Raw genomic sequence first — 24,657 nt, forward strand, 5'->3', positions numbered from 1 at the left:
AGTATTAAATGGAATAATAAATACATAAATAGCTCTTTGCATGATACCTGATAAGTGTCCAATAAACGTTGGTTGTCATGGCACTAAATGGGTTCTAAGAGGAGAGCAGCGTGGTCAGCAGAAGAGCCTAGCCTTTATGAAAGGCAATTCTCCTGTCTTTTTTTTTTTTAATGTAAATATAATTTTTTAAAATAAACTTTATTGAGATATCATTTACATAGAAAAAATGCACATATTTCAAGTGTGCAGTTCAGTGAGTTCTGACAAATATGCTACCAGCAACCAGTGCCCTGGTGGTACAGTGGTTAAAATGCTCAGCTGCTAATCAAAAGGTCAGCCACTCAAACTCACCAGCTGCTCCATGGGAGAAAGATGTAGCCGTCTGCTTCTGTAAAGATTTACAGCCTTGGAAACCCTATGGGACAGTTCTACCCTGTCCTATGAGTCGAAATCAATTCAACAGCAGTGGTTCTAGTTTTGCTTTGGTACCGGCAACCAAATCAAGGTATAAAACATTTTTATCTTCCTCAAAAGTTCCATCCTGCTCCTTTGAAAATCACTGACATGACTTCTTTCAATAAAATTTAAAAAATGATTTTTTCTAAAATTTAAAGGTCATTTTTAAAACAGGAATTTTGACTTTTTATTATTAACAGGAGTTTACCGCAGAAAACAACATATTTTGTTTCATCTCTCAATAAAATTTCAATGTTTCAAACATATGCAGGTATGTGACCCTTCTCTCTACTGCGTTTGTGTGTATAAGAGAGTGAGACAGAGGTGTATACTTCGTTTCATTAAATCTGGGACAATAATAATTGTAAGGTATGATTGTAGGAAATGATTGTAGGAAACTCCAGCATTAAGCTAAGACCTCAGAAACTACGCTTCTAGTGTAAAGCTGATGGAGAAATAAACTCGACACACTAAAAGAGACAGCAAGGAAATGTACATGTCTCAACTTTGTAGTTAGAAGGAGGAAAAAAATCCCCCCTTAATTAAAAAAAAAAAAAACCAGTACTGTCTTGGATTTGAGGCCTGAATTAATGCTGTCAGTGTGATCCAAAAGAATCCTGAGGAAGATTATAATACAATTTAATTTAAAACGGTCTCAGGTTGGTACACACCCGAGAGAGTGTCACACACAAATTCTCCAGGAGGAATTGTACTTCATTTTCAGTTAGGATACCTTCACATTTCAAAAATGTAAAATAGCAGGTGTCTTGAAATCAGTGGAATGTGATATAACTTGGCATTTTCCAGAAATTAATTCAGTGTGAGAACTCATACGTAAGAATATATGTCTATAAGAATGTATTGAACCTAAACTTTTGGATACAAAGCCATGAAAAGTCCAATCTATGTTAATGTATTACTACGATATATTAGTATGAATATAATATAAATTTATAAATATAAAAAGATTTTGATCCATAAATACCAGAAAGATTCATTCTTCACGAGCACACGGGGAAGTGGCTATTCCTATGTTTTCTTTTGGAGCCAAATGTCTATGCTCAGACTATGGATTTCTAATTCCCTCACTCCTCCCAATACCACTGTCTGTTTAGTACCAATCACCACTAAAACCTGGTCCCCAGGAAATGTAGGTCTTGGTAAAAGCCATATATGTATTGTCCTCTTTGGAAGATTACATTAGAGACAAAATAAAATGCAACACCTAATTAATTCATTCAGTAATTCAGTATCCATGCTATTCAGTGATTAAGATCTACGGCTGCTAACCAAAGGCTGGCAGTTTGAATCTATGGGACCATTCTCCTCTGTCCTATAGGGCCGCTATGAGTCTGAGTTGACTTGACAGCAACAGGTTTGTCAACGGGGTTTTCGCTGTTCTACGTGATAGGTGATTTGGAAAATTAAAAAAAAAAATCAAACATTTGTATTTGTGCGTAATACTCATGACATTTTACTTGCTGTGCTTTCCCCTCAGAGGTCACTAGGATTTCACCTTCACACGGAAGTATCCAAGGGGGCACCACACTAACAATCAGCGGTCGGTTCTTTGATCAAACTGACCTCCCAGTCAGAGTGCTAGTTGGAGGTATTTATTTATTTATTCATTTTTAATATATGACTTTATAAGAACAACTTCTGACTTTTCTTTAGCAGTTTGTAGGAATGATAATACTAATTTCTTAATGGATGTTTTAAATTTAAAACAGCATTTTCACACGGGCATTTTGGTCTTGAAGATTGATGCTTATCCCACTGCAATTTTGTTAAAATTTTCCTACAATTTAAAGGTAATTTTTAAAGCAGAAATTTTTACTTCTTCCTTTTTTTTTTTTTTTATTAACAGGAGTTTTAACTGGGCCACTCCTTATAGCCTTATGTGACTGGAACTTGGCCGCTAGGTCGGCACCAAAAGCATTGTGTGGTAACATGGGGGCTGCCATCCACAAATTCCTCACCACAGTGTAGGGACACACCTACCCTCTATTGAATAAGCTATTAAATGACCTTCTTGAACTGTTCCTACTTTTCAATGGGTCATTATAGGGAAATTTGAAGTAGTATTCTGGGACATCTCCTCACACCTGTCTCATATACTTTGCCTCTTCTGAATATCAGTAATTACTAATGGTATTGACTTTGGAAAGAGCATTAATTAGTATGTTCTGTATCTAAAAATGCAGAAGGGGCTGGTTTCTCTATTTATGCATCACTTTTATGTGTCTAGTCTCTGTTCAGAGGTTGGGAGCTCTGTAGCTCAAAGGGAGACTAGCACGAATGTAATAGTGGGAAACTTTCCACTCAGCCATGATGACCTTCCTTACTTTGATAAGCTAGAGTCCCTGGGTGGTACAAACAGTTAAGCACTTGACTACTAGCTGAAAGGTTAGCAATTCGAACGTACACAGAGGCTCCTCGAAAGACCGATCTGCTTCAGAAAGGTCACAGCTTTGAAAATTGTATGGAGCAGTTCTAGTCTGCACACACAGAGTCACCATGAGTTGGAATTGGCTGGATGGCAACTAACAACGTTGATAAGCAGAAGACAGGATGCCTTCCCATGAAACTGGACATATCCTTTTTCTGACACAGCCCTCTCACTCCAGTAATTTCTACCTTTAAAGGAATCTTCCATGAGACAGCCAAAATGCTGATTCAAGAAAAGAAATGAATATAAAGTAATCCTGTCTCACGTTTACACAATTCATATCTTTCTGACCCTCATGAATCCTTGCTTGCCACCTGCAAAGATATTAAAACCTGGGCCATAAGATGTTTAAATGTTTCTAATATGTTATTGTGATCTGATATTATGTTTAAAATCAGAGACATAAAATATTTTTAGTTTATGTGATGCTTCAGTACAGAGACTTACTTAATATGGCCCTTCTAGCCATGCATGGTCTTGTGACTCCTACAAAACGGTTGGGTGGGACTATGCAAATAAGGTACTTAATGGCCCACTGAGGAGATTGGAGAGCATTGCTAATAATGTAAATTAGGTGCATGGAACCCTCTGGGGGATGGGACCATGTAAATAAGGTATTTGGAATGCTAATGAGGGGATTGGTCAGTTTTGCCATCTCACAAGATTTAAAAGAGAGGCAACCCCAGAGCTGAGGGGGAACCTCATCACCACCAAGAAAGAAGAGCTAGGAGTGGAGTGCATCCTTTGGACCCGGGATTCCAGTGCTGAGAACATTCTAGACCCAGGAGACAGAAAGAGAGAGCTATAACACCAGAGATGATGAGAGATGGTGAGAAGCAGTTGGGAAATGGCAGCAGCAGAGGCAGCAGAATCAGGAGACTGGCAGGGGATGGCACAGTGGAATTCCCTGCCTGCAGGGTGAGAAAGCTGACCTCCTTCAGGCAGCAGGCTTGTTCCTGGAGTGGGAAGCCTCTGGGCTCTTGTCAGCAGAGCTAGGCTTGCTGACCCACTGAGCTAGAGAGTTGAATGCCTTCGGGCTGAGGCTTATTGGCAGAGTGGGGTGCCTCTGGGCACTTATCAGTGGAGCTAAAGAGCTTTATAACACTTACCAGAGCAGGGCAGACTCTGGGCCAAGAGGCCAACGGGCCGAGAGGCTGAGGACCAGAGAGAGGCCTGCTGCAGGTACAGCTGAGAAGCTGTCCTGATTGAAGAATGGTATCCCGAGTCATCCCGGATCCTGGATTGTAACCTATTACCTCCCTAATAAACCGCATAACTGTGAGGATGGTCCTGAATTCTGTGTGGCCATTGCAATGCATTATCGAACCCAGCAGAGTAGAGAGTGCCATGGAAGGGATGGCTGGTGTCAGAATTGGTAAAAAAAAGTTGGAAGTTGGCAGTATGTCTGACTTCTACCTCTTAGGAATCAGCCTTGGGCAGTTGATGCTGATAATGGTTCTCTCTCCTTCCCCTTGTGAAGTTAGATGGGGAGGAGTTCTGATGCCCCCACACCACCATTTTTACAAATGCATTTTATATTCTGATATTATGCTTATTTTGACTGTAATACAGTGGATACACAAAGATAGCATGTTCATTTGCTGTCGTATTTCATTGCTAGTAATGTGGTAACCAGATTAAAGGTTTTGAATCTTCAATAATTCCTTAAAAATAATGATCTGTTTATGTCTCTTTCCTTTAGTTCAAAGAAAATGGGCTAAGTTGACCTAATATACTGTGTTTACTTCTCTAGTTCAGTTTTCTTATATCCACACGATATTCAAAATAATGAACGATAGTTTAGAAAATTTAAATTTTCCAGGCCACCAAACAAAATTTGGCAAAGACACCTCTCTCCATGTCTCTTGCCCTCACTTTTTGTGGGTTGTGATTGCAATTTCAGTAAGTACTAGCGAGTGAGAAACTGTGAGGGATACATAGAGATCGAAAGCATGGATACTTCCTTCAAGACTACTTGGGTTTAGGCATAGGTTATTATTGCTCTCTTTTAGATCCACTTCTGTTTTGGTTTTATTCTATCTATGGAAATACCTTTTAAAAGTTATTAGCCCTTTTGTTTTTATTTGAACAATGTGGATTAAGCCATCATTTTTTTTACCTAAAAGGACTGGGAAATTTTAAACTCAGTAGGTTTAGTCGGCAATTTCTCTTCAAGGAATAAAATATAAGGCTTGACTTTGGACCCAAAAGTGAAATATTTTATAATGACATTATCATTATTTTATTAGGTGCCGTAGAATCAGTTCCAACTCATAGTGACCCTATGTACAACAAAACAAAGCACTGCCCGGTCTTGTGCCATCCTTACAATCGTTATGCTTAAGCCCATTGTTGCAGCCACTGTGTCAGTTCTTCTCGTTGAGGGTCTTCCTCATTTTCGCTGACCCTCTACCAAGCATGATGTCCTTCTCCAGGGATTGATCCCTCTTGACAACACGTCCAAAGTATGTGAGATGTAGTCTCTCCATCCTTGCTTCTAAGGAGCATTCTCATTGTACTTCTTCCAAGATAGATTTGTTCATTCTTTTGGCAGTCCATGATATAGTCAATATTCTTCTCCAATACCACAATTCAAAGAAATCAATTCTTCTTCAGTCTTCTTTAGACATAGTTTTATCATTTTTTTTTCATTTTGTTTCTCAGAAATTGTGAAATATTCTGTTTCTTACTTGTGATATTTTGCCAGGAAAATGTTGCCTTGTGGAAGTATGATAGTGAATAACAGGCTTTAATACAGAGTATGGAAAGGAAATGAAGCATCCCCAACATGCCTCTTTCTTGGGCAGCTTTGCTTTCATTGGGAAAGTACTTCAATGTAGACTGCTGTAGTTTGCATCGTGAAGCCTCAGTGGTAACAGCTCTCCATCTTGTTTCTCTATAGGTCAGGCCTGTGATATTTTGAATATCACAGAAAATAGTATATATTGCAAGACACCACCCAGACCTCATCTTCCAAGAACTGTATATCCAGGTAAGTTCCAAAAGAGAACTGTCAATTTTATATATTTTCATAAGATTATTGACAAATGGTGGTAATTAAAAAAAAAAAAAAAAAAAAGCAGTATTATTTCAGCTTTTTTTTTATTTTGTAAAGAGAATTATAATAACTTTTTTTTTTTTTTACACTTTCTGGATTAGGAAATATTTGTATTAAAATAGCTGAACCCAGCAACACTGGTAGAGATAAACCCAGCCTAAATTGCCTGGACACCGTACTACAAACTTCATGCCTCTACTGATAAAAGTATGATGGTGCTTTTATATCATATTAAATGATGATTAATAAATGTTCGTATAGGCTATATGGAGATTATAAAAATGTGTTTTCCTGGTTTAAGAAAAAATGGGGGAGGTTAAATCCTTACTTGTCTAGAATGATTTAGGAGTTAAAACAAGGGATAAGAGAAATGTAACTTAAAATTCATCCCAGATTTTCACCATGTTGCCCAGAGAAAATGCAGCTAATGGCCTTGATATCTGCATTGGTATGACTGAAATGCTGTGTATGTGTTTGAGTGTGGTGTGTATCTCAAATTTTGTGCATACAATGAATCCTCTCCCTTTTAAAACAAAAACCAAAAACCCATTTATCTTATTTCAACTTTTATTTTAAAATGTCAAGAGTGCTTAGTGAAGAGACAAGTGGTACACAAAATAAAGGATATTAATCATAAGTATGTTGCTTTACTAAAAAACTATCTATGTGAGACCAGAAGGTCAACAATTACTCTAAAGCAGAGATGACAAGATAAGGGGTCAGGGAAACTTGATTATTGGAAACAAAATAACCAGAATGCAATGAAAGAGAATGTTTACACATTGTGAAAAGTGTAACTAATATCACTGAACAATTTGTTTATAAATTGTCAAATGGGAACTGAATGTGCTGTGTAAACTTTCACCAAAAACACAATAAAATATTATTTTAAAAAAAGTAAAGAGTATTAAAAATGTATAACACTACTGACCTCCAGTCCTCACGGGACAGTTAGGAAGAAGGTCAGGACAGAAATTCATTTTTCCTCCTACCCCTAGAGAAAAGGAAAGCCCAGGCATGGTGTAGAACTAGAATACCAGAGCCCTATGGAGAATTGGGGTCCCTTCTCTCCTATCACCTGTTCAAGTCCTCCAAACCTCCTGCCCCAAACTCTTCTTCGACAGAGAAGAAATACTTAAAATTCTTAAGACTTGTTGAGGTTCAAGAGCTGTGATGGTGGTTGGCATTTGAAGCATAATAAATCATTTACCAACTTCTCAAATGTCTTTGTTTTGAATGATATTTCAACAATGCAGTTGTAAAAGGTTGGAGTATTGAAGCTTATTCTTGAATCAAACTCAACTGAAGAGTAGACATTGTATTTCAGATTCAGACAAGCTTAAAGCTTCTGGAGGAAGTCATGAGCCTGATTGTTGTTATATTCTTAATGAAAAAAAAAGAGGGCGCGTGGATGGGGGAGATGGCTCCTTTCTGGCTAGACTAAAAAGAAAATCACAGAGTATATACTGGGAAATGTAGATACAAGTTTAATGAAAATATTTTTTCTTTGATTCTGTCCAAGAAGGTGATAAAATCCTAGAGCAGAGGGAATTTTTTTTTTTTTTTAATGAAAAGGAAGGGAAAAAAAAAAAAAAAAGGCAGAAACCTTAAAGCTAACAGTGGCTGCTCTTAGATTAGTTAGATGTAAGCCATTAATTAACTTTTGTTAGAGAGAATAATCAAGGCATAGGTTTTGTAATAAAATAGTCTGAATTTTGAAATGTTGAGACTTAAATATATAAAACAACATCAGTCATATCATAGTTAATAACTATTGTCAAACTGTGGTGGCTTGCATGTTGCTGTGATGCTGGAAGCTATGCCACCAGTATTTCAAATACCAGCAGGGTCACCCATGGTGGACAGGTTTCAGTGGAGCTTCCAGACTAAGACAGAGTAGGAAGAAGGATCTGTCAGTTTACTTCTGAAAAAACTGGAAGTGAAAACCTCATGAATAGCAGTGGAACATTGTCTTGTATAGTGCCAAAAGATGAGCCCCTCAGTCCGGAGGGCACTCAAAATACGACGGGGGAAGAGCTGCCTCCTCAAAATAGACTTGACCTTAATGACATGGATGGAGTCAAGATTTCAGGACCTTCATTTGCTGATGTGGCGTGATCAAAATGAGAAGAAACAGCTACAAACATCCATGATAATTGCAACATGGAATGTATGAAGTATGAATCTAGTAAAATTGGAAGTTGTCAAAAAATGAAATGGAATGCATGAAGATTGATGTCCTTGACATTAGTGAGCTGAATCAACTGGTACTGGCCATTTTAAATTAGACAATCATATGGTCTACTATTCTGGAAATGACAAATTGAATAAGAATGGCATCACATTCATTGTCAAAAAGAACATTTGAAGATCTATTCTGAAGTACAGTGCTGTCAGTGATAGGAAAATATCCACATGCCTACAAGGAAGATCAGTTAATACAACTATTATTCAAATTTACTCAACAACTACTAATGCAAAAGATGAGGAAATTGATTTTTACCAACTTCTGCAGTTTGAAATTGATGAAGCATGCAGTCAAGATGCAATGATAATTACTGGTTGTTGGAACACGAAAGTTGGAAACAAGAGGGATTGATAGTTGAAAAATATGGCTTTGGTGGTAGAAATAACACCAGAGATAGCCTGATAGAATTTTGAAAGACCAGTGACTTCTTCATTGCAGATACCTTTTTTCAACAACATAAATGGCAACTGTACACATGGACCTTTCCAGGTGGAATACACAGGAGTCAAATCAACTACATCTATTGAAAGAGATGATGGAGAAGCTTAATATCATCACTCGGAACAAGACCAGGGGCCAACTGCAAAACAGACCATTAATTGCTCATATGCAAGTTCAAGTTGAAGCTGAAGAAAATTAGAGCAAGTCCATGAGAGTCAAAATACGACCTTGAGTATATCCTGCCTGAATTTAGAGACCATCTCAAGAATAGATTTGACACATTGAATGCTAATGACCAAAGAAAGACCTAACAAGTTGTGGAATGATATCGAGAACATCGTACATGAAAAAAGCAAAAGATCATAAAAAAGACAAGAAAGAAAGAAAAAAACAAAATGGATGTCAGAAGAGACTCTGAAACTTGCTCCTGAACATACAGTAGCTAAAGTGAATGCAAGAAATGAACACGTAAAAGAGGTGGACAGAAGATTTCAAAGGGTGGCTTGAGAAGACAAAGTAAAGTGTTAAAATGAAAAGTGCAAAGACTGGGAGTTAGAAAACCGAAAGGGAAGAACATGCTCAGCATTTCTCAACCTGAAAGAACTGAAGAAAAACGGAATCCTCAAGTTGCCATGTTGAAGGATTCTATGGGGAAAATATTGAACAACATAGGAAGTATCAAAAGAAGATAGGAGAAATATACAGAGTCACTGTACCAAAAAGAATTGGTCAATGTTCAACCATTTCAGGAGGTAGTCTATGATCAAGAACCAATGGTATTGAAGGAAGAAGTCCAAGCTGCACTGAAAGGAATGGTGAAAAACAAGGCTCCAGGAATTGACAGGATACCAATAGAGATGTTTCAATGAACAGTTGCAGTGCTGAAGGTACACACTCGTCTCTGTCAAGAAATTTGGAAGACAGCTTCCTGGACTGGAAGAGTTCCATAGTTGTACTCATTCTAAAGAAAAGTAATCCAACAGAATGCAGAAATCATGGAACAATATCATTAATATCACACACAAGCAAAATTTTGCTGAAGATCATTCAAAAGTGGTTGAGCAGTGCATTGACAGGGAACTGCCAGAAGTTTAAGCCAGTTTCAGAAGAGGGCATGGAACAAGGGATATCGTTGCTGAAGTCAGATGGATCTTGGCTGAAAGCAGAAAGTACTAGTAAGATGTTTACCTGTGTTTTATTGACCAAGCAAAGGCATTTGACTATGTGGAGCATAACAAATTATGGATAACATTGCAAAGAATAGGAATCCCAGAACACTCAGTTCTGCTCATGAGGAACCTGTACATAGATCTAGAGGCAGTCTTTTGAACAGAACAAGGGGATACTGCGTGGTTTAAAGTCAGGAAAGGTGCGCATCAGGGTTGTATCCTTTCACCATACTTACTCAATATTTATGCTGAGCAAATAATCAGAGAGGCTGGACTATATGAAGAAGAATGCGGAATTTGAATTGGAGAAAGACGTATTAACAATCTGCAGTACGCATATGACTCAACCTTGGTTGCTGAAAGTGAATAGAACTTGAAGCACTTACTAATGAAGATCACAAAGACCACGGCCTTCAGTATGAATTACACCTCAACATAAAGAGAACAAAAATCCTCAAAATTGGACCAATAAGCAATATCATGATAAGTGAAGAAAAGATTGAAGTTGTCAAGGATTTCATTTTACTTGGATCCACAATCAATGACCATGGAAGCAGCAGTCAAGAAATCAAAAGACGCATTGCGTTGGGCAGATCTGCTTGCTGCAAAAGGCCTCTTTAAGTGTTCAGAAGCAAAAATGTCACCTTGAGGATAAGGTGCGCCTGACCCAAGACACGGTATTTTTAGTCACCTCTTATGCATGTGAAAGCTGAACAATAAGGAAGACAGAAGAAAAATTGACACCTTTGAATTATGGTGTTAGCAAATAATATTGAAAATACCACAGACTGCCAGAAAAACGATCAAACCTGTATTTGAAAAGGTACAGCCAGAATGCTCCTTAGAAGCATGGATGGTGAGACTTCATCCCTCATACTTTGAACATGTTATTAGGAGGGACCAGTCCCTGGAGAAGGACATCATTCTTGGTAAAGTAGAGGGTCAGTGAAAAAGAGGAAAACCCTCACCGAGATGGATTGACACAGCGGCTGCAACAGTGGGCTCAAGCATGACAAAGATTGTGTGGATGCTGCAGGATTGGGCAATGTCTGGCTTTCTTATACATAGGGTCGCTATGAGTCGGAATAGGCTCAACGACACCTAACAACAACAAAAACACTGTATTATTATCATAAAGAAAGTACTTACCACGTTCTAGGTTTTTTACTTATCCTATCCAATCCTCACAACAACCATGTAAATGGTATTAAAACCCGGAAAACAAACCCACTGCTGTCGAATTGATTCCTACTAATAGTGACCCTATAGGACTGAGTAGAACTGCCCCATAGCGTTTCCAAGGCTGTAATCTTTATGGAAGACAACTGCCACATTCTTTCTTTCACTAAGTCACTGATGGTTTCCAAATGCTGTCCTTTTGGTTATCAGCCAAGCACTTTAATCACTGTGCCACCAGGGCCCCTGGAAAATAGTATTATTGCTCCCATTTTACATACGAGCAACCCAAAACTCAGAGAAGTGAAGTAATAGTAAGTAAATTGTAGACTGTCCTAACAGCAGTCTGTCCTCCAGGTGCAGGTACGTGGAAGGTTTTGTGTAATTGATTTCTTTACACACATTGTCTCAAAATGTGGACTGAAATAGAACATCTATAACCGCAACACCAGTGGAAGACCACTGAGACACCCTATAGTAATTCTGATAAAAGGCTTCTTTTTTTATTATTATTATTACATTTAGGTGGGAGAGGCTTAAAGCTGGAGGTATGGAACAATAGCCGGCCGGTACGTCTTGAAGAGGTTCTTGAATACAATGAAAATACACCAGGATACATGGGTTCCAGTTGGGTAGATTCAGCTTCCTATGCTTGGCCCATGGATCAAGACACATTTGTGGCACGGTTTAGTGGATTTCTGGTGGCTCCCGATTCTGATGTTTATAGATTCTACATCAAAGGCGATGACCGTTATGCTATTTATTTCAGCCAGACTGAATTACCAGATGATAAGGTAGGGCTGCCACAGACTTATTTGATATTATAAAAATATGGTGTTTTTCATATGTATTTAATTTGTTCTAAACCAAAGCAATGAATATATTAAAGAGTTTATCAGCTACAATTTCATTTGGTTGGTTTATGGCCATTTTAACATATATGGTAAGAACTATAAATTGTCATAGAAAACCCGTGGCCTAAAATAAAATGCTTTCCCATATCACCATTTTCTCTGCTAAGCAAAAAAACACATATATTTCTTTTAAAATTGGAATTTGTTTTTATTATGAAAGAATTACTACCACAATATAGGAAATTTGGAAAAGAGTAAAAATATTTCACTGTAATATTTGGAAAATAGAGTAATTAATAAGTAGTAGTTTTTACATAAATGTGGTCATATGTAAAATTTCATTGTCATCTTTTCTCACATGTTAGTATTTCCACATTTTGTTAAATCATTTATGTATTCACCATTTTTAATGGCTGAATACTGTATTACTGGATGGGTTTACCAAGCTTAGAAAACCATCTCCCTACTGATCAGTTTTTAACATATTTTCTAATTTTTTATGACCACAAATAAAACTCTGTGAACATCTGTGTTTATTTATCTTTTCTGTATTTAGGATTATTTCCCTGGGACAACTTCACAAATGTAAAACTAATAGATCAAATCAAAAAACGTTTTTATGACCTGACTTATATGACAAGATCACTTCCCAAATTGGTTGCACGATTTTAAATTGCTACTTGTAATATGTGAATTACAATTTTACCACAGCTTGCCAGCATGCTTACTCTAAAGATGGTGTAGTTATTCCTAGTAGAAAGCCCGAAGTCCTCACACTCTAGTATGCAGACCCATTTAGCTCTATTCTACATCCTTCAGGCCTACATTTATGTAGCCTAATTTCGATCAAATTTCTCAAAGTTCTTTCAAAGTATAAAAGTATTTTATTTACCAGTAACAACCTTCCTCCTGTTTAAAAAACAAAACAAAAACCAAACCCACTGCTGTGGAGTCAATTCTGACTCATGATGCCCTCATGTGTTACAGAGTAGAACTGTCCCATAGGTTTTCTTGGCTGGAATCTTTATGGAAGCAGATCACCAGGCCTTTCTTTTGTCCAGCACTGTGTGGGTTCAAACCACCAACCTTTAGATTAGTAGTCAAGTGCAAACCATTTGTGCGACCCAGGGACCTTTCCTCCCATATGGTTTTTTTTTTTTTTTTCAATCACAATTCTAATTTTGGTACACTTGATATAATGGTGTTGATGTTAGTTAAGGATAGAAGGAAAAAACTGAGCTTTGATAATTTAAAGAAACTCTATTTCATCATTTCATCATGGATTACAACTCCTAGAAGAAAAATATGGGGTAGGTTCACATTTTTCCATTCATAAAAGTACTAAGACTGACAAACAATAAATGATGGTCATGGGAGCATATGATGAGAGTTAAAATATTAATAAATTCTCTCCTTCTCTTGGATAAGGTGAGGATTGCATATCATTCTGCAAACGCCAACAGCTATTTTTCCAGTCCGACACAAAGATCAGATGAGATTCATCTTCAGAAAGGAAAAGAGTAAGTTTATTTTTCTTGTCTTTAAATTATTGCACAGTGTTTAAAACCTGTAAGTTTATTGGAAGTTTTCAATTTGTTTTGTTTTTTATTGTTAGAAGTGATATTAGCCTACTGGCTTAATTTATAATTGTTTAATCTCTAAAATTTTATTATTTTATAATTTCCCAGAATACTGCCATTTAGTTAATTAGGTTGGTTTGAAATCTAAATTATCCCAGTTGCAGAAACTATAATTTTGTGAAATTTACTTAATCCTGTTTTTAGTCCTTTTCTAGGACCTTTTAGTCAATCCAGCCACCTAAGTTCTCTAAAGTTTAGCTCTTAAACATGGCTAGAGAAAAATCACAGAACCGTATGAATTGGTGTCACTGTTAACACATATTTATTATGTACTGATTTATTTCAGTATCTGTGTCAGGTACTGGAAATTTAATACAAAGGATATTAAAATACACTCCCTGCCCTAAAGAAGCACATCATTTAGTGCTGAAGGGTTCAAATCCAGAGAGAGGTTGAGGATATCATCTAAATAGCAGATAATGCCATTTCAAAGCTCATCTAGGATCTAGAAAACAGGAGGGTAAAAGACATGATGTACTCAAAAGGCTAAGTACCTGGAGAACATCAAAGATGCATTGAGATCATCTTCAAACTGTTACTTGTATCTGTTAGCATTTGCTGTGTAACAAATCACCCCATCCTTTAGTGAGTTTTGAATGATATGAGAAGCAATTTAGAGGCGCTTGCAGCTAGCCTCTCCAGAGATAGGAGCAACAATGACATTAATAGAAATTTAGGCAGGGTAGCAGTAGCCTTGCACTCACCTCGGACAGCTGGTGAGTGAACCCCTTATCATGGGTGACCAGTTGTATGATGTGCCAGAGGGCCTCAGGAATCAAGAATCCGAGGTGTAATGTCTGAATCTTGTCCAGCTTGTTGGAGGGTTATTGTCAATCTAATCAGTAAGGGTTTCCTGAGGCAATGTTTCATTGTCCAAGTTAAAAGTAGAGCCAAAATTTAAGATTCGTGATGGTAGGAACTTTCGACCTTGACGCATACAACTGCTCAGTTACAAAATGTATGTATAAATCTGCCTGTTACTTTCTTTTACACATTAAGTATTTCACTTCTGCATATCCTCTGAGTTGTTTGCCAGTGAGTTAATATTATAATCTGCAGTGTTATTGTATTTTAAGCTCCCTGAGGATAGGAATAGTAACCTAAAAAAAAAAGTATTTATTGACTAAACTGCATGAAATTATCATGAATGAGAATAACTCTACTGATACAGATATCTTACCGGATACTTTTTATATTAGCGAACTCCTCTGAATCCCTTAACATTTTAATATCTAAAAGCAGAGGTACTAAAATATAAATCACGTAACAGGCAGGTTTTTAAACGTGGTGTTGAAATTTTATTTATTGAGAAAAAATGTCATGACAAATGTTCTGAAAAAATTGTTTTCATTAATTATTCTTGTTTCCAGATATTACTTTGAAATCTTGCTACAGGAGTATAGACTAAGTGCTTTTGTTGATGTTGGGCTGTACCAGTCTAGAAATGTCTACACTGAACAGCAAACAGGAGATGCAGTAAATGAAGAACAAATTATCAAATCCCAGTCAACAGTTATTCAGGAAGTACAGGTTTGTTGTGATTGTGAATCCACTTTATTCAAAGTGAATGTCCAAAGATGGGAACTCTATCTGGTTATTAGTTTTATTAGCTAAGATGCTGTTTTGAGGGGAAAGCAGTCATGGACAACTATAAAATTGTCTGTAGCTTGGACTATCTTTTTGTAAACTGAAGAGGCCATTACTTGGTAGATCTAAGTTTTTAAATATTTTAAAATATCATTTTATCATTTTCAGTAACATAGAACAATAAAGAAGCATTAGATAGCTGAATTACGGTGCTTTTAAAATTTTTTGATATAGTAAAAATTTTTTTTTAATTGGAAAATAGGTTATAACATTGGAAAACTGGGAAACAACTAATGCAACTAATGAGGTTCAGAAGATCACAGTGACCAGCCCTTGTGTGAAAGATAATTCTTGTTCACTTTACCAATACAGATTAATCTATAACACGGAAAAAACTTGTAAGTTGTAAATTATAAGAGAGATTCTAATTTCTTTCCATGTGTATATGTCGTTGTAAAAAAAAAGTGTTTAGTCAAATTCTACTGCATGGAAAATATAGTTGTAATGGCATGCTAGGAAAAGGAGTAGAAAAACATGAAGAAAGGCATTCTCTACTTTTAGTAGGACAGAAAATGGCATCAATACAAACAGCTTTCTGGTATATATCATCATTTTCTTCTATAAGGATCATAATAAATACGTACAGATGCACACAGGATTTTATATAGTGATAAGTTAAGGTAATAGAAGGTAAATTCATTACAGAGGACTGAAATATCTTTCAGTTTCTGAAATTAACTGATACATATTGAGACACAAATCCATCAATTAATAAATAACATTATAGTGCTGTATTTTATAACAAATCTTGGAAGACTTTTTAAAATTTTTATTTTGTTTTAATCAGTACATATTGATGCATGCTTACTGTTTCCCTAATACCCTGCTCATTATTATGAGGATATTAGAATAAAATATGTTCCCTGTTCTCAAAAAGATCACAGTCCAACTCCTATACACCAACAAAGAGAACTTCGAAAAGGAAATCACGAAAGCAACACCATTTATAATAGCCCCTAAATAGATAAAATACTTAGGAATAAATCTAACCAAGGACATAAAAGACCTATACAAAGAAACCACAAAGCACTACTTTAAGAAACCAAGAGACATACAAAAATGGAAAAACATACCATGATCATGGATAGGAAGATTCAACATTTTGAAAATGTCAATTCTACACAAAGCAATCTACAGATAAAATGCAATCCTTATCAAAATGCCAACAGCATTCTTGAACAAGATGGAAAAAGTAATCACCAACTTTATGTGAAAAGGAAAGAGGCCCCAGATAAGCAAAGCGTTTCTGAAGAAAAAGAACAAAGTAGAAGGCCTTACACTCATCTTTGACAAAGGACCAAAGCCCATTACATTGGGAAAAGACAATCTTTTTAACAAATGCTGGCAAAACTGGGTGTCCATCTGTTAAAACAAAAAAAAAAAGAAAGAAAGAAACAGTACCCATATCTCACACCATACATGAAAACTCAAAATGGATCAAAGACCTAAATATAAAACCAAAAACTATAAAGATCATGGAAGAAAAATAAGGACAATGTTAAGGATCCTAATACATGGCATAAATGGAATACAAACCATAACTAACAATGCACAAACACCATAAAATAAAGTAGATAACTGGTAACTCCTAAAATTAAACACTTATGCTCATCAAAATACTTCACCAAAAGAGTAAAAAGAGAACCCAGAGACTGGGGAAAAAAAATTTACGCAATGACATATTTGACAAGGGTCTAATCTCTAGAATCTATAGAATACTTCTACAGCTCGACAACAACAAAAAATCCAGTCTGAAAATAGGCAAAGGTATGAACAGACACCCCAAAGAAGACATTCAGGTGGCAAATAGACACATGAGGAAATGCTTGAGATCATTAGCCATTAGAGAAATCCAAATCAAAACTACAGGATACCATTTGTCTTAGTTACCTAGGGCTGCTATAGCAGAAATACCACAAGTGGATGGCTTTAACAAGTAGACGTTTATTCTTTCACAGTCTAGTAGGCTAGAAGTCCAAATTCAGGGTGTCAGCTCCAGGGGAAGGCTTTCTCTTTCTGTTGGCTTTGGAGGAAGGTTCTTGTCATCAATCTTCCCCTGGAGCAGGAGCTGCTTTGCACAGGAACCGTAGGTCCAAAGGACATGCTCTGCTCCGGGCTCTTCTTTCTTGGTGGCATGAAGTCTTCACGTCTCTCTGCTCACTTCTCTCTTTTATATCTCAAAAGAGATTGGCTTAAAACACAATCTAATCTTGTAGATTGAGTCCTGCCTTATTAACATAAATGCCATTAATCTCATCTCATTAACATCAAAACCCATTGCCATCGAGTCGATTCCAACTCATAGCAACCCTATAGAGATAGGATTTACAAACGTAGGAAATCAGGTAACAAAATGGTGCACAATCACACAATACTGGGAATCATGGCCTAGCAAAATAGATACACATATTTTTGGGGGGACACGATTCAATCCATGACACCATCTCACCCCCCACTAATCAAAATAACAAATGTTGGAGAAGTTGCGGGGAGATTGGCCCTTTTGTGCACTGCTGGTGGGAATGTAAAATGGCACAACCACTTTGGAAAATGATATGGCACCTCCTTAAAAAGCTAGAAATAGAAATGCCATATGATCCAGCAATCCCAGTCCTAGGAATATATCTAGAGAAATAAAAGCCATCACAAGAATAGACATATACACACCCATGTTCATTGTTACATTATTCACAATAGCAAAAAGATAGAAACAACCTGTATGCCCATCAACAGATGAATGGATAAACAAACTATGGTGCATACACTCAGTGCAATTCTGTGCAATGATAAAGCACAATGATGAATTTGTGAAACATTTCACAATGTGAAAGAATCTGGAGGGCATTATGTTGAGTGAAATAAGTCAGTCACAAAAGGACAAACATTATATGAGACCACTATTATAAAAATTCAAGAAAAGGTTTACAAAAAGGAAAAAAAAAAATCTTTGATGGTTATGAGGGAGGGGAGGGGTGGGAGGGGGATCTCTAACTAGAAGTAGGCAAGTGTTAACTTTGGTGAAGGGAAAGACAACATACAATATAGGGGAAGTCAGCACAGCTTGACCAAGGCAAAGTCACAGAAGCTTCCTGGACACATCCAAACACCTTGAGGGGCTGAGTCACTGGGGCTGAGAGCTGCGGACCATGGTCTTGGGGAACATTTAGGTTAATTGGCATAACATAGTTCATAAAGAAAATGTTCTACATCCTGCTTTGGTGAGTAGTGTCTGAAAAGCTTGCAAACGGCCTTCTAAGATGTGTCTATTGGCCCCATCCAGTCTGGAGCAAAGAAGAATGAAGAAAACCAAAGACGCAAGGAAAATATTAGTTCAGAGAACTAATGGACCACATGAACCACAGCCTCCACCAGCCTGAACCAAGAGCAACTGGATGATGCCCTGCTGCCACCACCTATGACTCTGACTGAAATCACAATAGAGGATCCTGAACAGAGCAGGAGGAAAATGTAAAATAAAATTCAAACAGGAAAAGACCAGATTTATTGGCCTGACAGAGACTGGAGTAACTCTGAAACTATGGCCCCCAGACACCATGCTACCTCAGAGCTGAAGCCACTCCCAAAGTCCACATTTTGCCAAAGATTAGATAGGCCTATAAAACAAACAATAACGCATGTGAGGAAAGTGCTTCCTAGTTCAGTCAACTATAGGAGACCAAATGGGCAACAGTTGTCCAAAAGCAAACAGGAGAAGGCAAGAAGGGACAAGAAAATTAGACAAATGGACACGGGGAACTCAAGGTGGAAAGGAGGAGAGTGCTGACACATTGTGAGAATTGCAACCAACATCACAAAGCATTTGTGTATAAGTTTTTGAAAGAGAAACTAATTTGCACTATAAACTTTCACCTAAAGCACAACAAAATTAAAAAGAAAGATCACTATCCAATTATGGTATCAGTATTTTCAGAACATTTCATTCAGTGATAATTTATATGGTACCAACTAAGAATGTTTTAAAAATTCAAATGTAAGACATCAGTGTAGGTTGTGGTAGTACAGAAAGATTTCAACTTTTTTTTTTTCTTAATTCATCCAAAAGTCTTGCTACCGGCTGATGCTTCTGACTTGGTACTGCAATCAGCCCTAAATGGCCTCTGGTCTATAAAACCAGATACAGTTCAAGTAATACGGACACAGAACCCTGAGAGCTATACCTACATGATAACCTTTATATCAACTAGAGGTAAGCATGTGTTTCATTTTATACTTCTGTCATGTTTACTCTAGGAACCCAGTCTATAGCCTGTGCAACTCCATTGAAAAAGGGGAAAGTTTCATAAAATGACAGGGGAAAAGAATTGGATTCATGGCCTTGATCACTTTTAGAAGAAATAGAAATTAACTATTTTTTCCAATGGTAATTTAAAGTTTAGTTGTCTTCTAAGGTGTGTACAACTCCAATGCATGAGAAATGTACTGTATGCACTACAAATGCTTTGCCAATGTGATAGCCAAATTAATAAATTAGCAAAAAATACAAAGTTAAAAAAAAAGGTAAAAACATATTAATTCTGGAAAGGAAATTTAAGTAAATTAGCATTGTCAGTGAGTCACTAATCTGGCAAGATCTTACCTGATGAAAGTATTCTGTGGTCAAATTCACGGAAATACTGCATACCTGACTATATACCTGCATACCTTGAAGATTGACAGAGCTCATTAGAATATTAAAATCCCTAGGGAGTATTGCCAAAAAAATTCACGTGTGTTTAATGCAATATTTTCCAAATTTATTTGACATCTCTACCCCCTTCTTTTGTTTTTCAAGTAATAGCTTTAACTTCATTTTAAATTGTTTTACTCAAGACACGTTTGGAACTATTGAGATAGACATTCTGCCTTAAAACCACATTTAGCAATTTGGCATATCTACCTTATGAAATAGTTCTTGAATGTGTTTTATTTGGTCTTTGGTTTGTTTTTAGTTTTCTTTGGACAATCATTCTTTTCTGACTCATACAAGTAAAATGTTTCTTTGATTTTTATATCTCATTTTATGAAATTGTTCATTTGATTGTTGAGTGGAGGGTGAAGAATTTTGGTTAACTTGAAGTTCCTAAATTTTTCCAAAAGCTTGATTGTGAAAATACTGTATAAATGAAGATATGATCATCTTTGTTCTCCCAGGAAAATATTTATAGATCAGAGAGAGATTTTTAAGGCTTCAGCAGAGACCTTAAGAAATATGGTATCAAAATCACAACTGGGTAAATTCTGTGACCTTACCCAACAGAGAAGGTCAGTGGAATTCCCCTGGTAAAGCATCCTCCTGAAGAGGAGAAACATCTGAGGACAAAGTTTTATCGCTTTCAAAGTGACATTGTCTAAATTAGCCTCATAGGCCTGGGGCTGTTTCCTGGAATTCAACTTTGGGCCTATTCTTGTCTAAAGAAAATAGCAATATCCCAGCCTAGCCCCTTTCACTAAGGTAACGGCCACTGGCAAAAAAACTGAAAGAATTTTTATGTATCTACTGCCTGTTGACCTTTACCTCGTGGCCATAATACATCCTTAAGCTTATCTTAGTGTACTACCTTTATAAAAATATAAGCCATAAAAATCGAACCTTAAATAAATGACATTTTCTTTGCTATTTTGTTATTTTTGTAGTAGCTAAATCTGCTTAAACTCAGGGATCTGCTTCTCCCCCATTCATCTTCTTTTGTGATATAAAACTCTAAATAAAACCAATTTGGCTAAATCTGAGTGTCTATGGGTTTATTGTAGATTATTATTAACATGTTATTTTATGTATTAGCATTTTAAAATTTTAATTGGTATTCATTGCAGGAGACTTTGATCTACTCAGTTATGAAGTATTTGAAGGGAATAATATCACACTGGATATTACAGAAGTAACCAAAGGAAAACCCAGTTTGGAGACATTCACACTGAGTTGGGATGGGATTGCTTCCAAGCCTCTTACCCCATGGTCATCAGAAGCTGAAGTATGTTCTGGGAATGTTCGTACCGTGCATTCTCCCTGCATTCTCTCTCAGCACTCCTGGGCCACTTGTAGACAGATTGGAAAGAGATATTTCTTTCAAAAATCACTGCAAATCATTTACCACAATTTATATGTCATGTACATTTTTGGCTGAAAAGGGGACTCAGAAACAATCCAGATGAGAGATCTTGAAGCCTTCAAAACCTCCCTCTTCTTCTGCATAAAGACTCTGGGGCCTTTCATTCACCCCAACATTGTTCATTCAAATTTTCATTTGTCCCCTGTAAAAAAAAAAAAAAAAAAAAAAAGACAGCAATTCCTTGAGAGATATAATACAGTAAAAACTTAACTATAAAGTATTGCTTAGTTTAAATTTCTTGTTAAACGTTCATAGCTATTGAAGCGTCAACCTTATATAAACATTACTTTAAAGAGTAATAACATACTTTCCTACTTGGCAGGATGGGTTGGAGCCAACTCATAGTGCATAGAGAAGGGAGGAAAGATCTCAAGGACAAAGGGGAGGAAAGGGGAGTTCGTACATCTGCGCCAACAGAATCTAATGAATCTTTATCTGGGGCAGTTGATCACAGAGAAAGAATGTTTACTTGTGAGTTACTGCATTTTGATGACTACCTATCCAATGAATATAATATTTGTTTGATGACTGAAGATCATATATTACCTGAAGTCCACAATTCTAAACATCAATAATTGCTATTCTTTGCCAGAAAAATAGACATGGACGGTACAGGGGATATCATGAAAGTGTACTGATTCCTATACAATTCAGAATTATTTACTATTTTTAAAATAATCATAAGTGTAGATTTACAGTACCTCTGTCTCTTTTTAACAAATAGAATGCATTGGTGTGTATAGTTTTTTCAGCTAATTTCCAGTTAATTGGGGAAACTCTCTGTTTGGAGTCTGTTTAATTGTGTGCTGATTCGTTTAGACTTGCCTCGTTGCTTGCTTTAAGAAAACTAATAAACAAATTTGTCTGCCTTATATAGTAACTAAGGAATTAGCCAATTAGCAGAAGCAGGCAATGTTTCGTTCCATTATGCACAAGCTCGCCATGAGTCAGAGGTGACTCAGTGTCCACCGCCACCAATCGTAACATATCGTTCTAAAATAAAACTCTTGAAAAAGTCACTGGACACCAAAATTACCATATACTAACTTAAATTTATTTAGAAAAATTTTCATAAGTAATGGCTAAAATAAGGGAACTATCTTATGAAATTTTTCTACTAGAACTTATTAGTAGAATTACTAATGTTCTAACTTCTCATATTGTTAATTTAGTTTCAGGCAGCAGTGGAGGAAATGGTTAGTGCCAAGTGTCCACCGCAAATTGCAAATTTTGAGGAAGGATTTGAGGTGAAATACTTCAGAGATTATGAAACTGCTTTTAACCTGGTATGAAATGTTTAATGAACTGTGAAAATAATCTAATAAGAGCTTATATAAATGTTTAGAGTTTCGTGATTTCTTTGTTGAACTAGCATTAATTCTTTTCCATTCAAAGTCAAATTGCAAAAATCATTTTGGTATACATGTATTGGTAAGGCCCATTCTAGCATCTTCCTGCATTATAAAATGAGTCATTCATGAAAGCAGTATTCCCATCACACTAATGGATTTTCTTGATTAATAGAAAAATAGGCAAGCTGGGCAGATGTAAAATCTGCAAAGTTTTTTTTTTTTATTTGTTTGTTTCACTTAGATGCAGAGTACATCTTTTTCCTCACTGGATACAGAGAATACAATTTGTACTAGAGCATTATACAGTAAATCGCTTCCTTTGCTTTTTGAGATTACCCTCTAGTCAGCTAGTACAATGCCTGGTCATTATTTCTTTCTTGGAGAGATAAGGGTTTTCTTTCATATACAATAAAGAAAAAATTAAATATACATTTACCTTTCTAATTCCCATTTTCAAGATTTGAGGGAAGCCAGATATTCACTATTTCTGAGTGAATACCATAAGAATAAGAGATACATAGGCTAACTATCCAATGCAGATCAATATCCTCGGGAAAACAAGAAAACGCATCTTTGAAAAGATATATCACATGATGCTTTACAAGAGAAGACTTGTTAATAAGAAAAAAAATGAAAATTTTTCCACTGAATGAGCTTCCTTTTCAACTTAATTTAATAAATATATGTGTATTTTGGAACCCTGGTGGCGCAGTGGTTAAGAGCTCAGCAGCTACCCAAAAGGATGGCAGTTTGAATCCACCAGTCACTCCTTGGAAACCCTATGGGGCAGTTCTACTGTGTCTTACAGGGTCGTTATGAATCGGAATCCACTCGACGGCAAAGGGTTCGGTTTGGTTTTATGTGTATTTTGGTTCTCCTGTCCTGAATGTAGTGCTAGCAACTGTAGGAATTGCACAAGTAAATTTACATTATACTCCTTTCCTGCTTCATTTTCCATCACTACCACAACACACATTCTATGCTGTACCTAACCTTAACTATTTGCATTTCCCAGGACCAAACCCTCTTACACCTCTGCTTCTTTGTACATATTTTACCCTCTCTCCGAAGCCCCTTGACCCTTTTTTCCATTTAAATAACACATTTGACATCTTTTTTTTCATTTGAGCAACTCCTGTTTATCTCTAAAGGCTTAACTCATCTGTCACTTTCTCAGTTATGTTTCTTGACAATTTATGGGAGGTAGATACTTCTCTTCAATCTTGGTGTTATAATCGTTGGTTTGTCTGCCTCAGCCTGGTGGACCCCTGCATAGAAGGATAGTGTTCTTTACACCTTGAACCTTATGTATAAACAAAAGAAAGCAAAAACAAAACAGAAGCTTGGTGGATAGTAAACACTGAGTAAACGTTTCTGGAGAGAATGAATAATTATCCTAAAGGAGCTTATACTGTAAGTAGAAAGATGCCCATTGCCCATTGCCTTCTCATCGATTCCAATTCTTAGCAACTCTATAAGACAGAGTAGAACTGCCCCATAGGGTTTCCAAGGCTGTAATCTTTGCAGAAGCAGGCTGCCACATCTTTCTATCGTGGAACCACTGGTGTGTTGGAACCGCCAGTGTTTTGGTTAGCAGCCAAACACTTACCCAATGTGCCACCAGGACTCCTTCAAAAACAGAGATAGGATCTGGGAAATAGTCAAATACAGGTACAAAAGATTGTATGATTATAGATCCAGGGTAAGTGCTTTAGAATATTAGAGAAGAGAGAGAACTTTTCAATTTAAAGTAGTTTGGGAGCAATGGGATCCAAGTTGGAAACTTGAAGGACTTGGGTTGAGATGTTGGGGAATAAAGCAAGACAATAAATCATGTTTTCATTTGAAATATTATTGTTTCTGTAGGAACATATTAATAGAGGGCAGAAGACAGCTGAGACTGATGCTTACTGTGGTCGTTATTCCCTGAAAAACCCAGCTGTTCTTTTTGATTCAGCAGATGTTAAACCAAACAGACTACCATATGGAGACATTTTATTATTTCCTTATAATCAGGTAAGCTCAACAAAATGATATGCTAATTGAATCTGGAAAAT

General features: G+C 36.6%; 1 protein-coding gene across 1 annotated transcript in view; it reads left to right on the top strand.

The window, feature by feature from the left end:
• Nucleotides 1–24,657, top strand: part of PKHD1L1 (PKHD1 like 1) — a 180,768-nt gene that overhangs the window by 27,450 nt on the left and 128,661 nt on the right. The window contains exons 10-20 of the mRNA XM_064268002.1: nt 657–727; nt 1,955–2,065; nt 5,808–5,897; nt 11,523–11,791; nt 13,280–13,371; nt 14,862–15,021; nt 15,341–15,476; nt 19,202–19,345; nt 20,953–21,110; nt 22,421–22,534; nt 24,467–24,616. Of these exons, the coding sequence (XP_064124072.1) occupies nt 657–727; nt 1,955–2,065; nt 5,808–5,897; nt 11,523–11,791; nt 13,280–13,371; nt 14,862–15,021; nt 15,341–15,476; nt 19,202–19,345; nt 20,953–21,110; nt 22,421–22,534; nt 24,467–24,616 (1,495 nt within the window). The remainder of the gene's footprint in view (nt 1–656; nt 728–1,954; nt 2,066–5,807; nt 5,898–11,522; nt 11,792–13,279; nt 13,372–14,861; nt 15,022–15,340; nt 15,477–19,201; nt 19,346–20,952; nt 21,111–22,420; nt 22,535–24,466; nt 24,617–24,657) is intronic.

This window comes from Loxodonta africana, chromosome 14 (assembly GCF_030014295.1).
Source record: "Loxodonta africana isolate mLoxAfr1 chromosome 14, mLoxAfr1.hap2, whole genome shotgun sequence".
Lineage (NCBI taxonomy): Eukaryota > Metazoa > Chordata > Mammalia > Proboscidea > Elephantidae > Loxodonta > Loxodonta africana.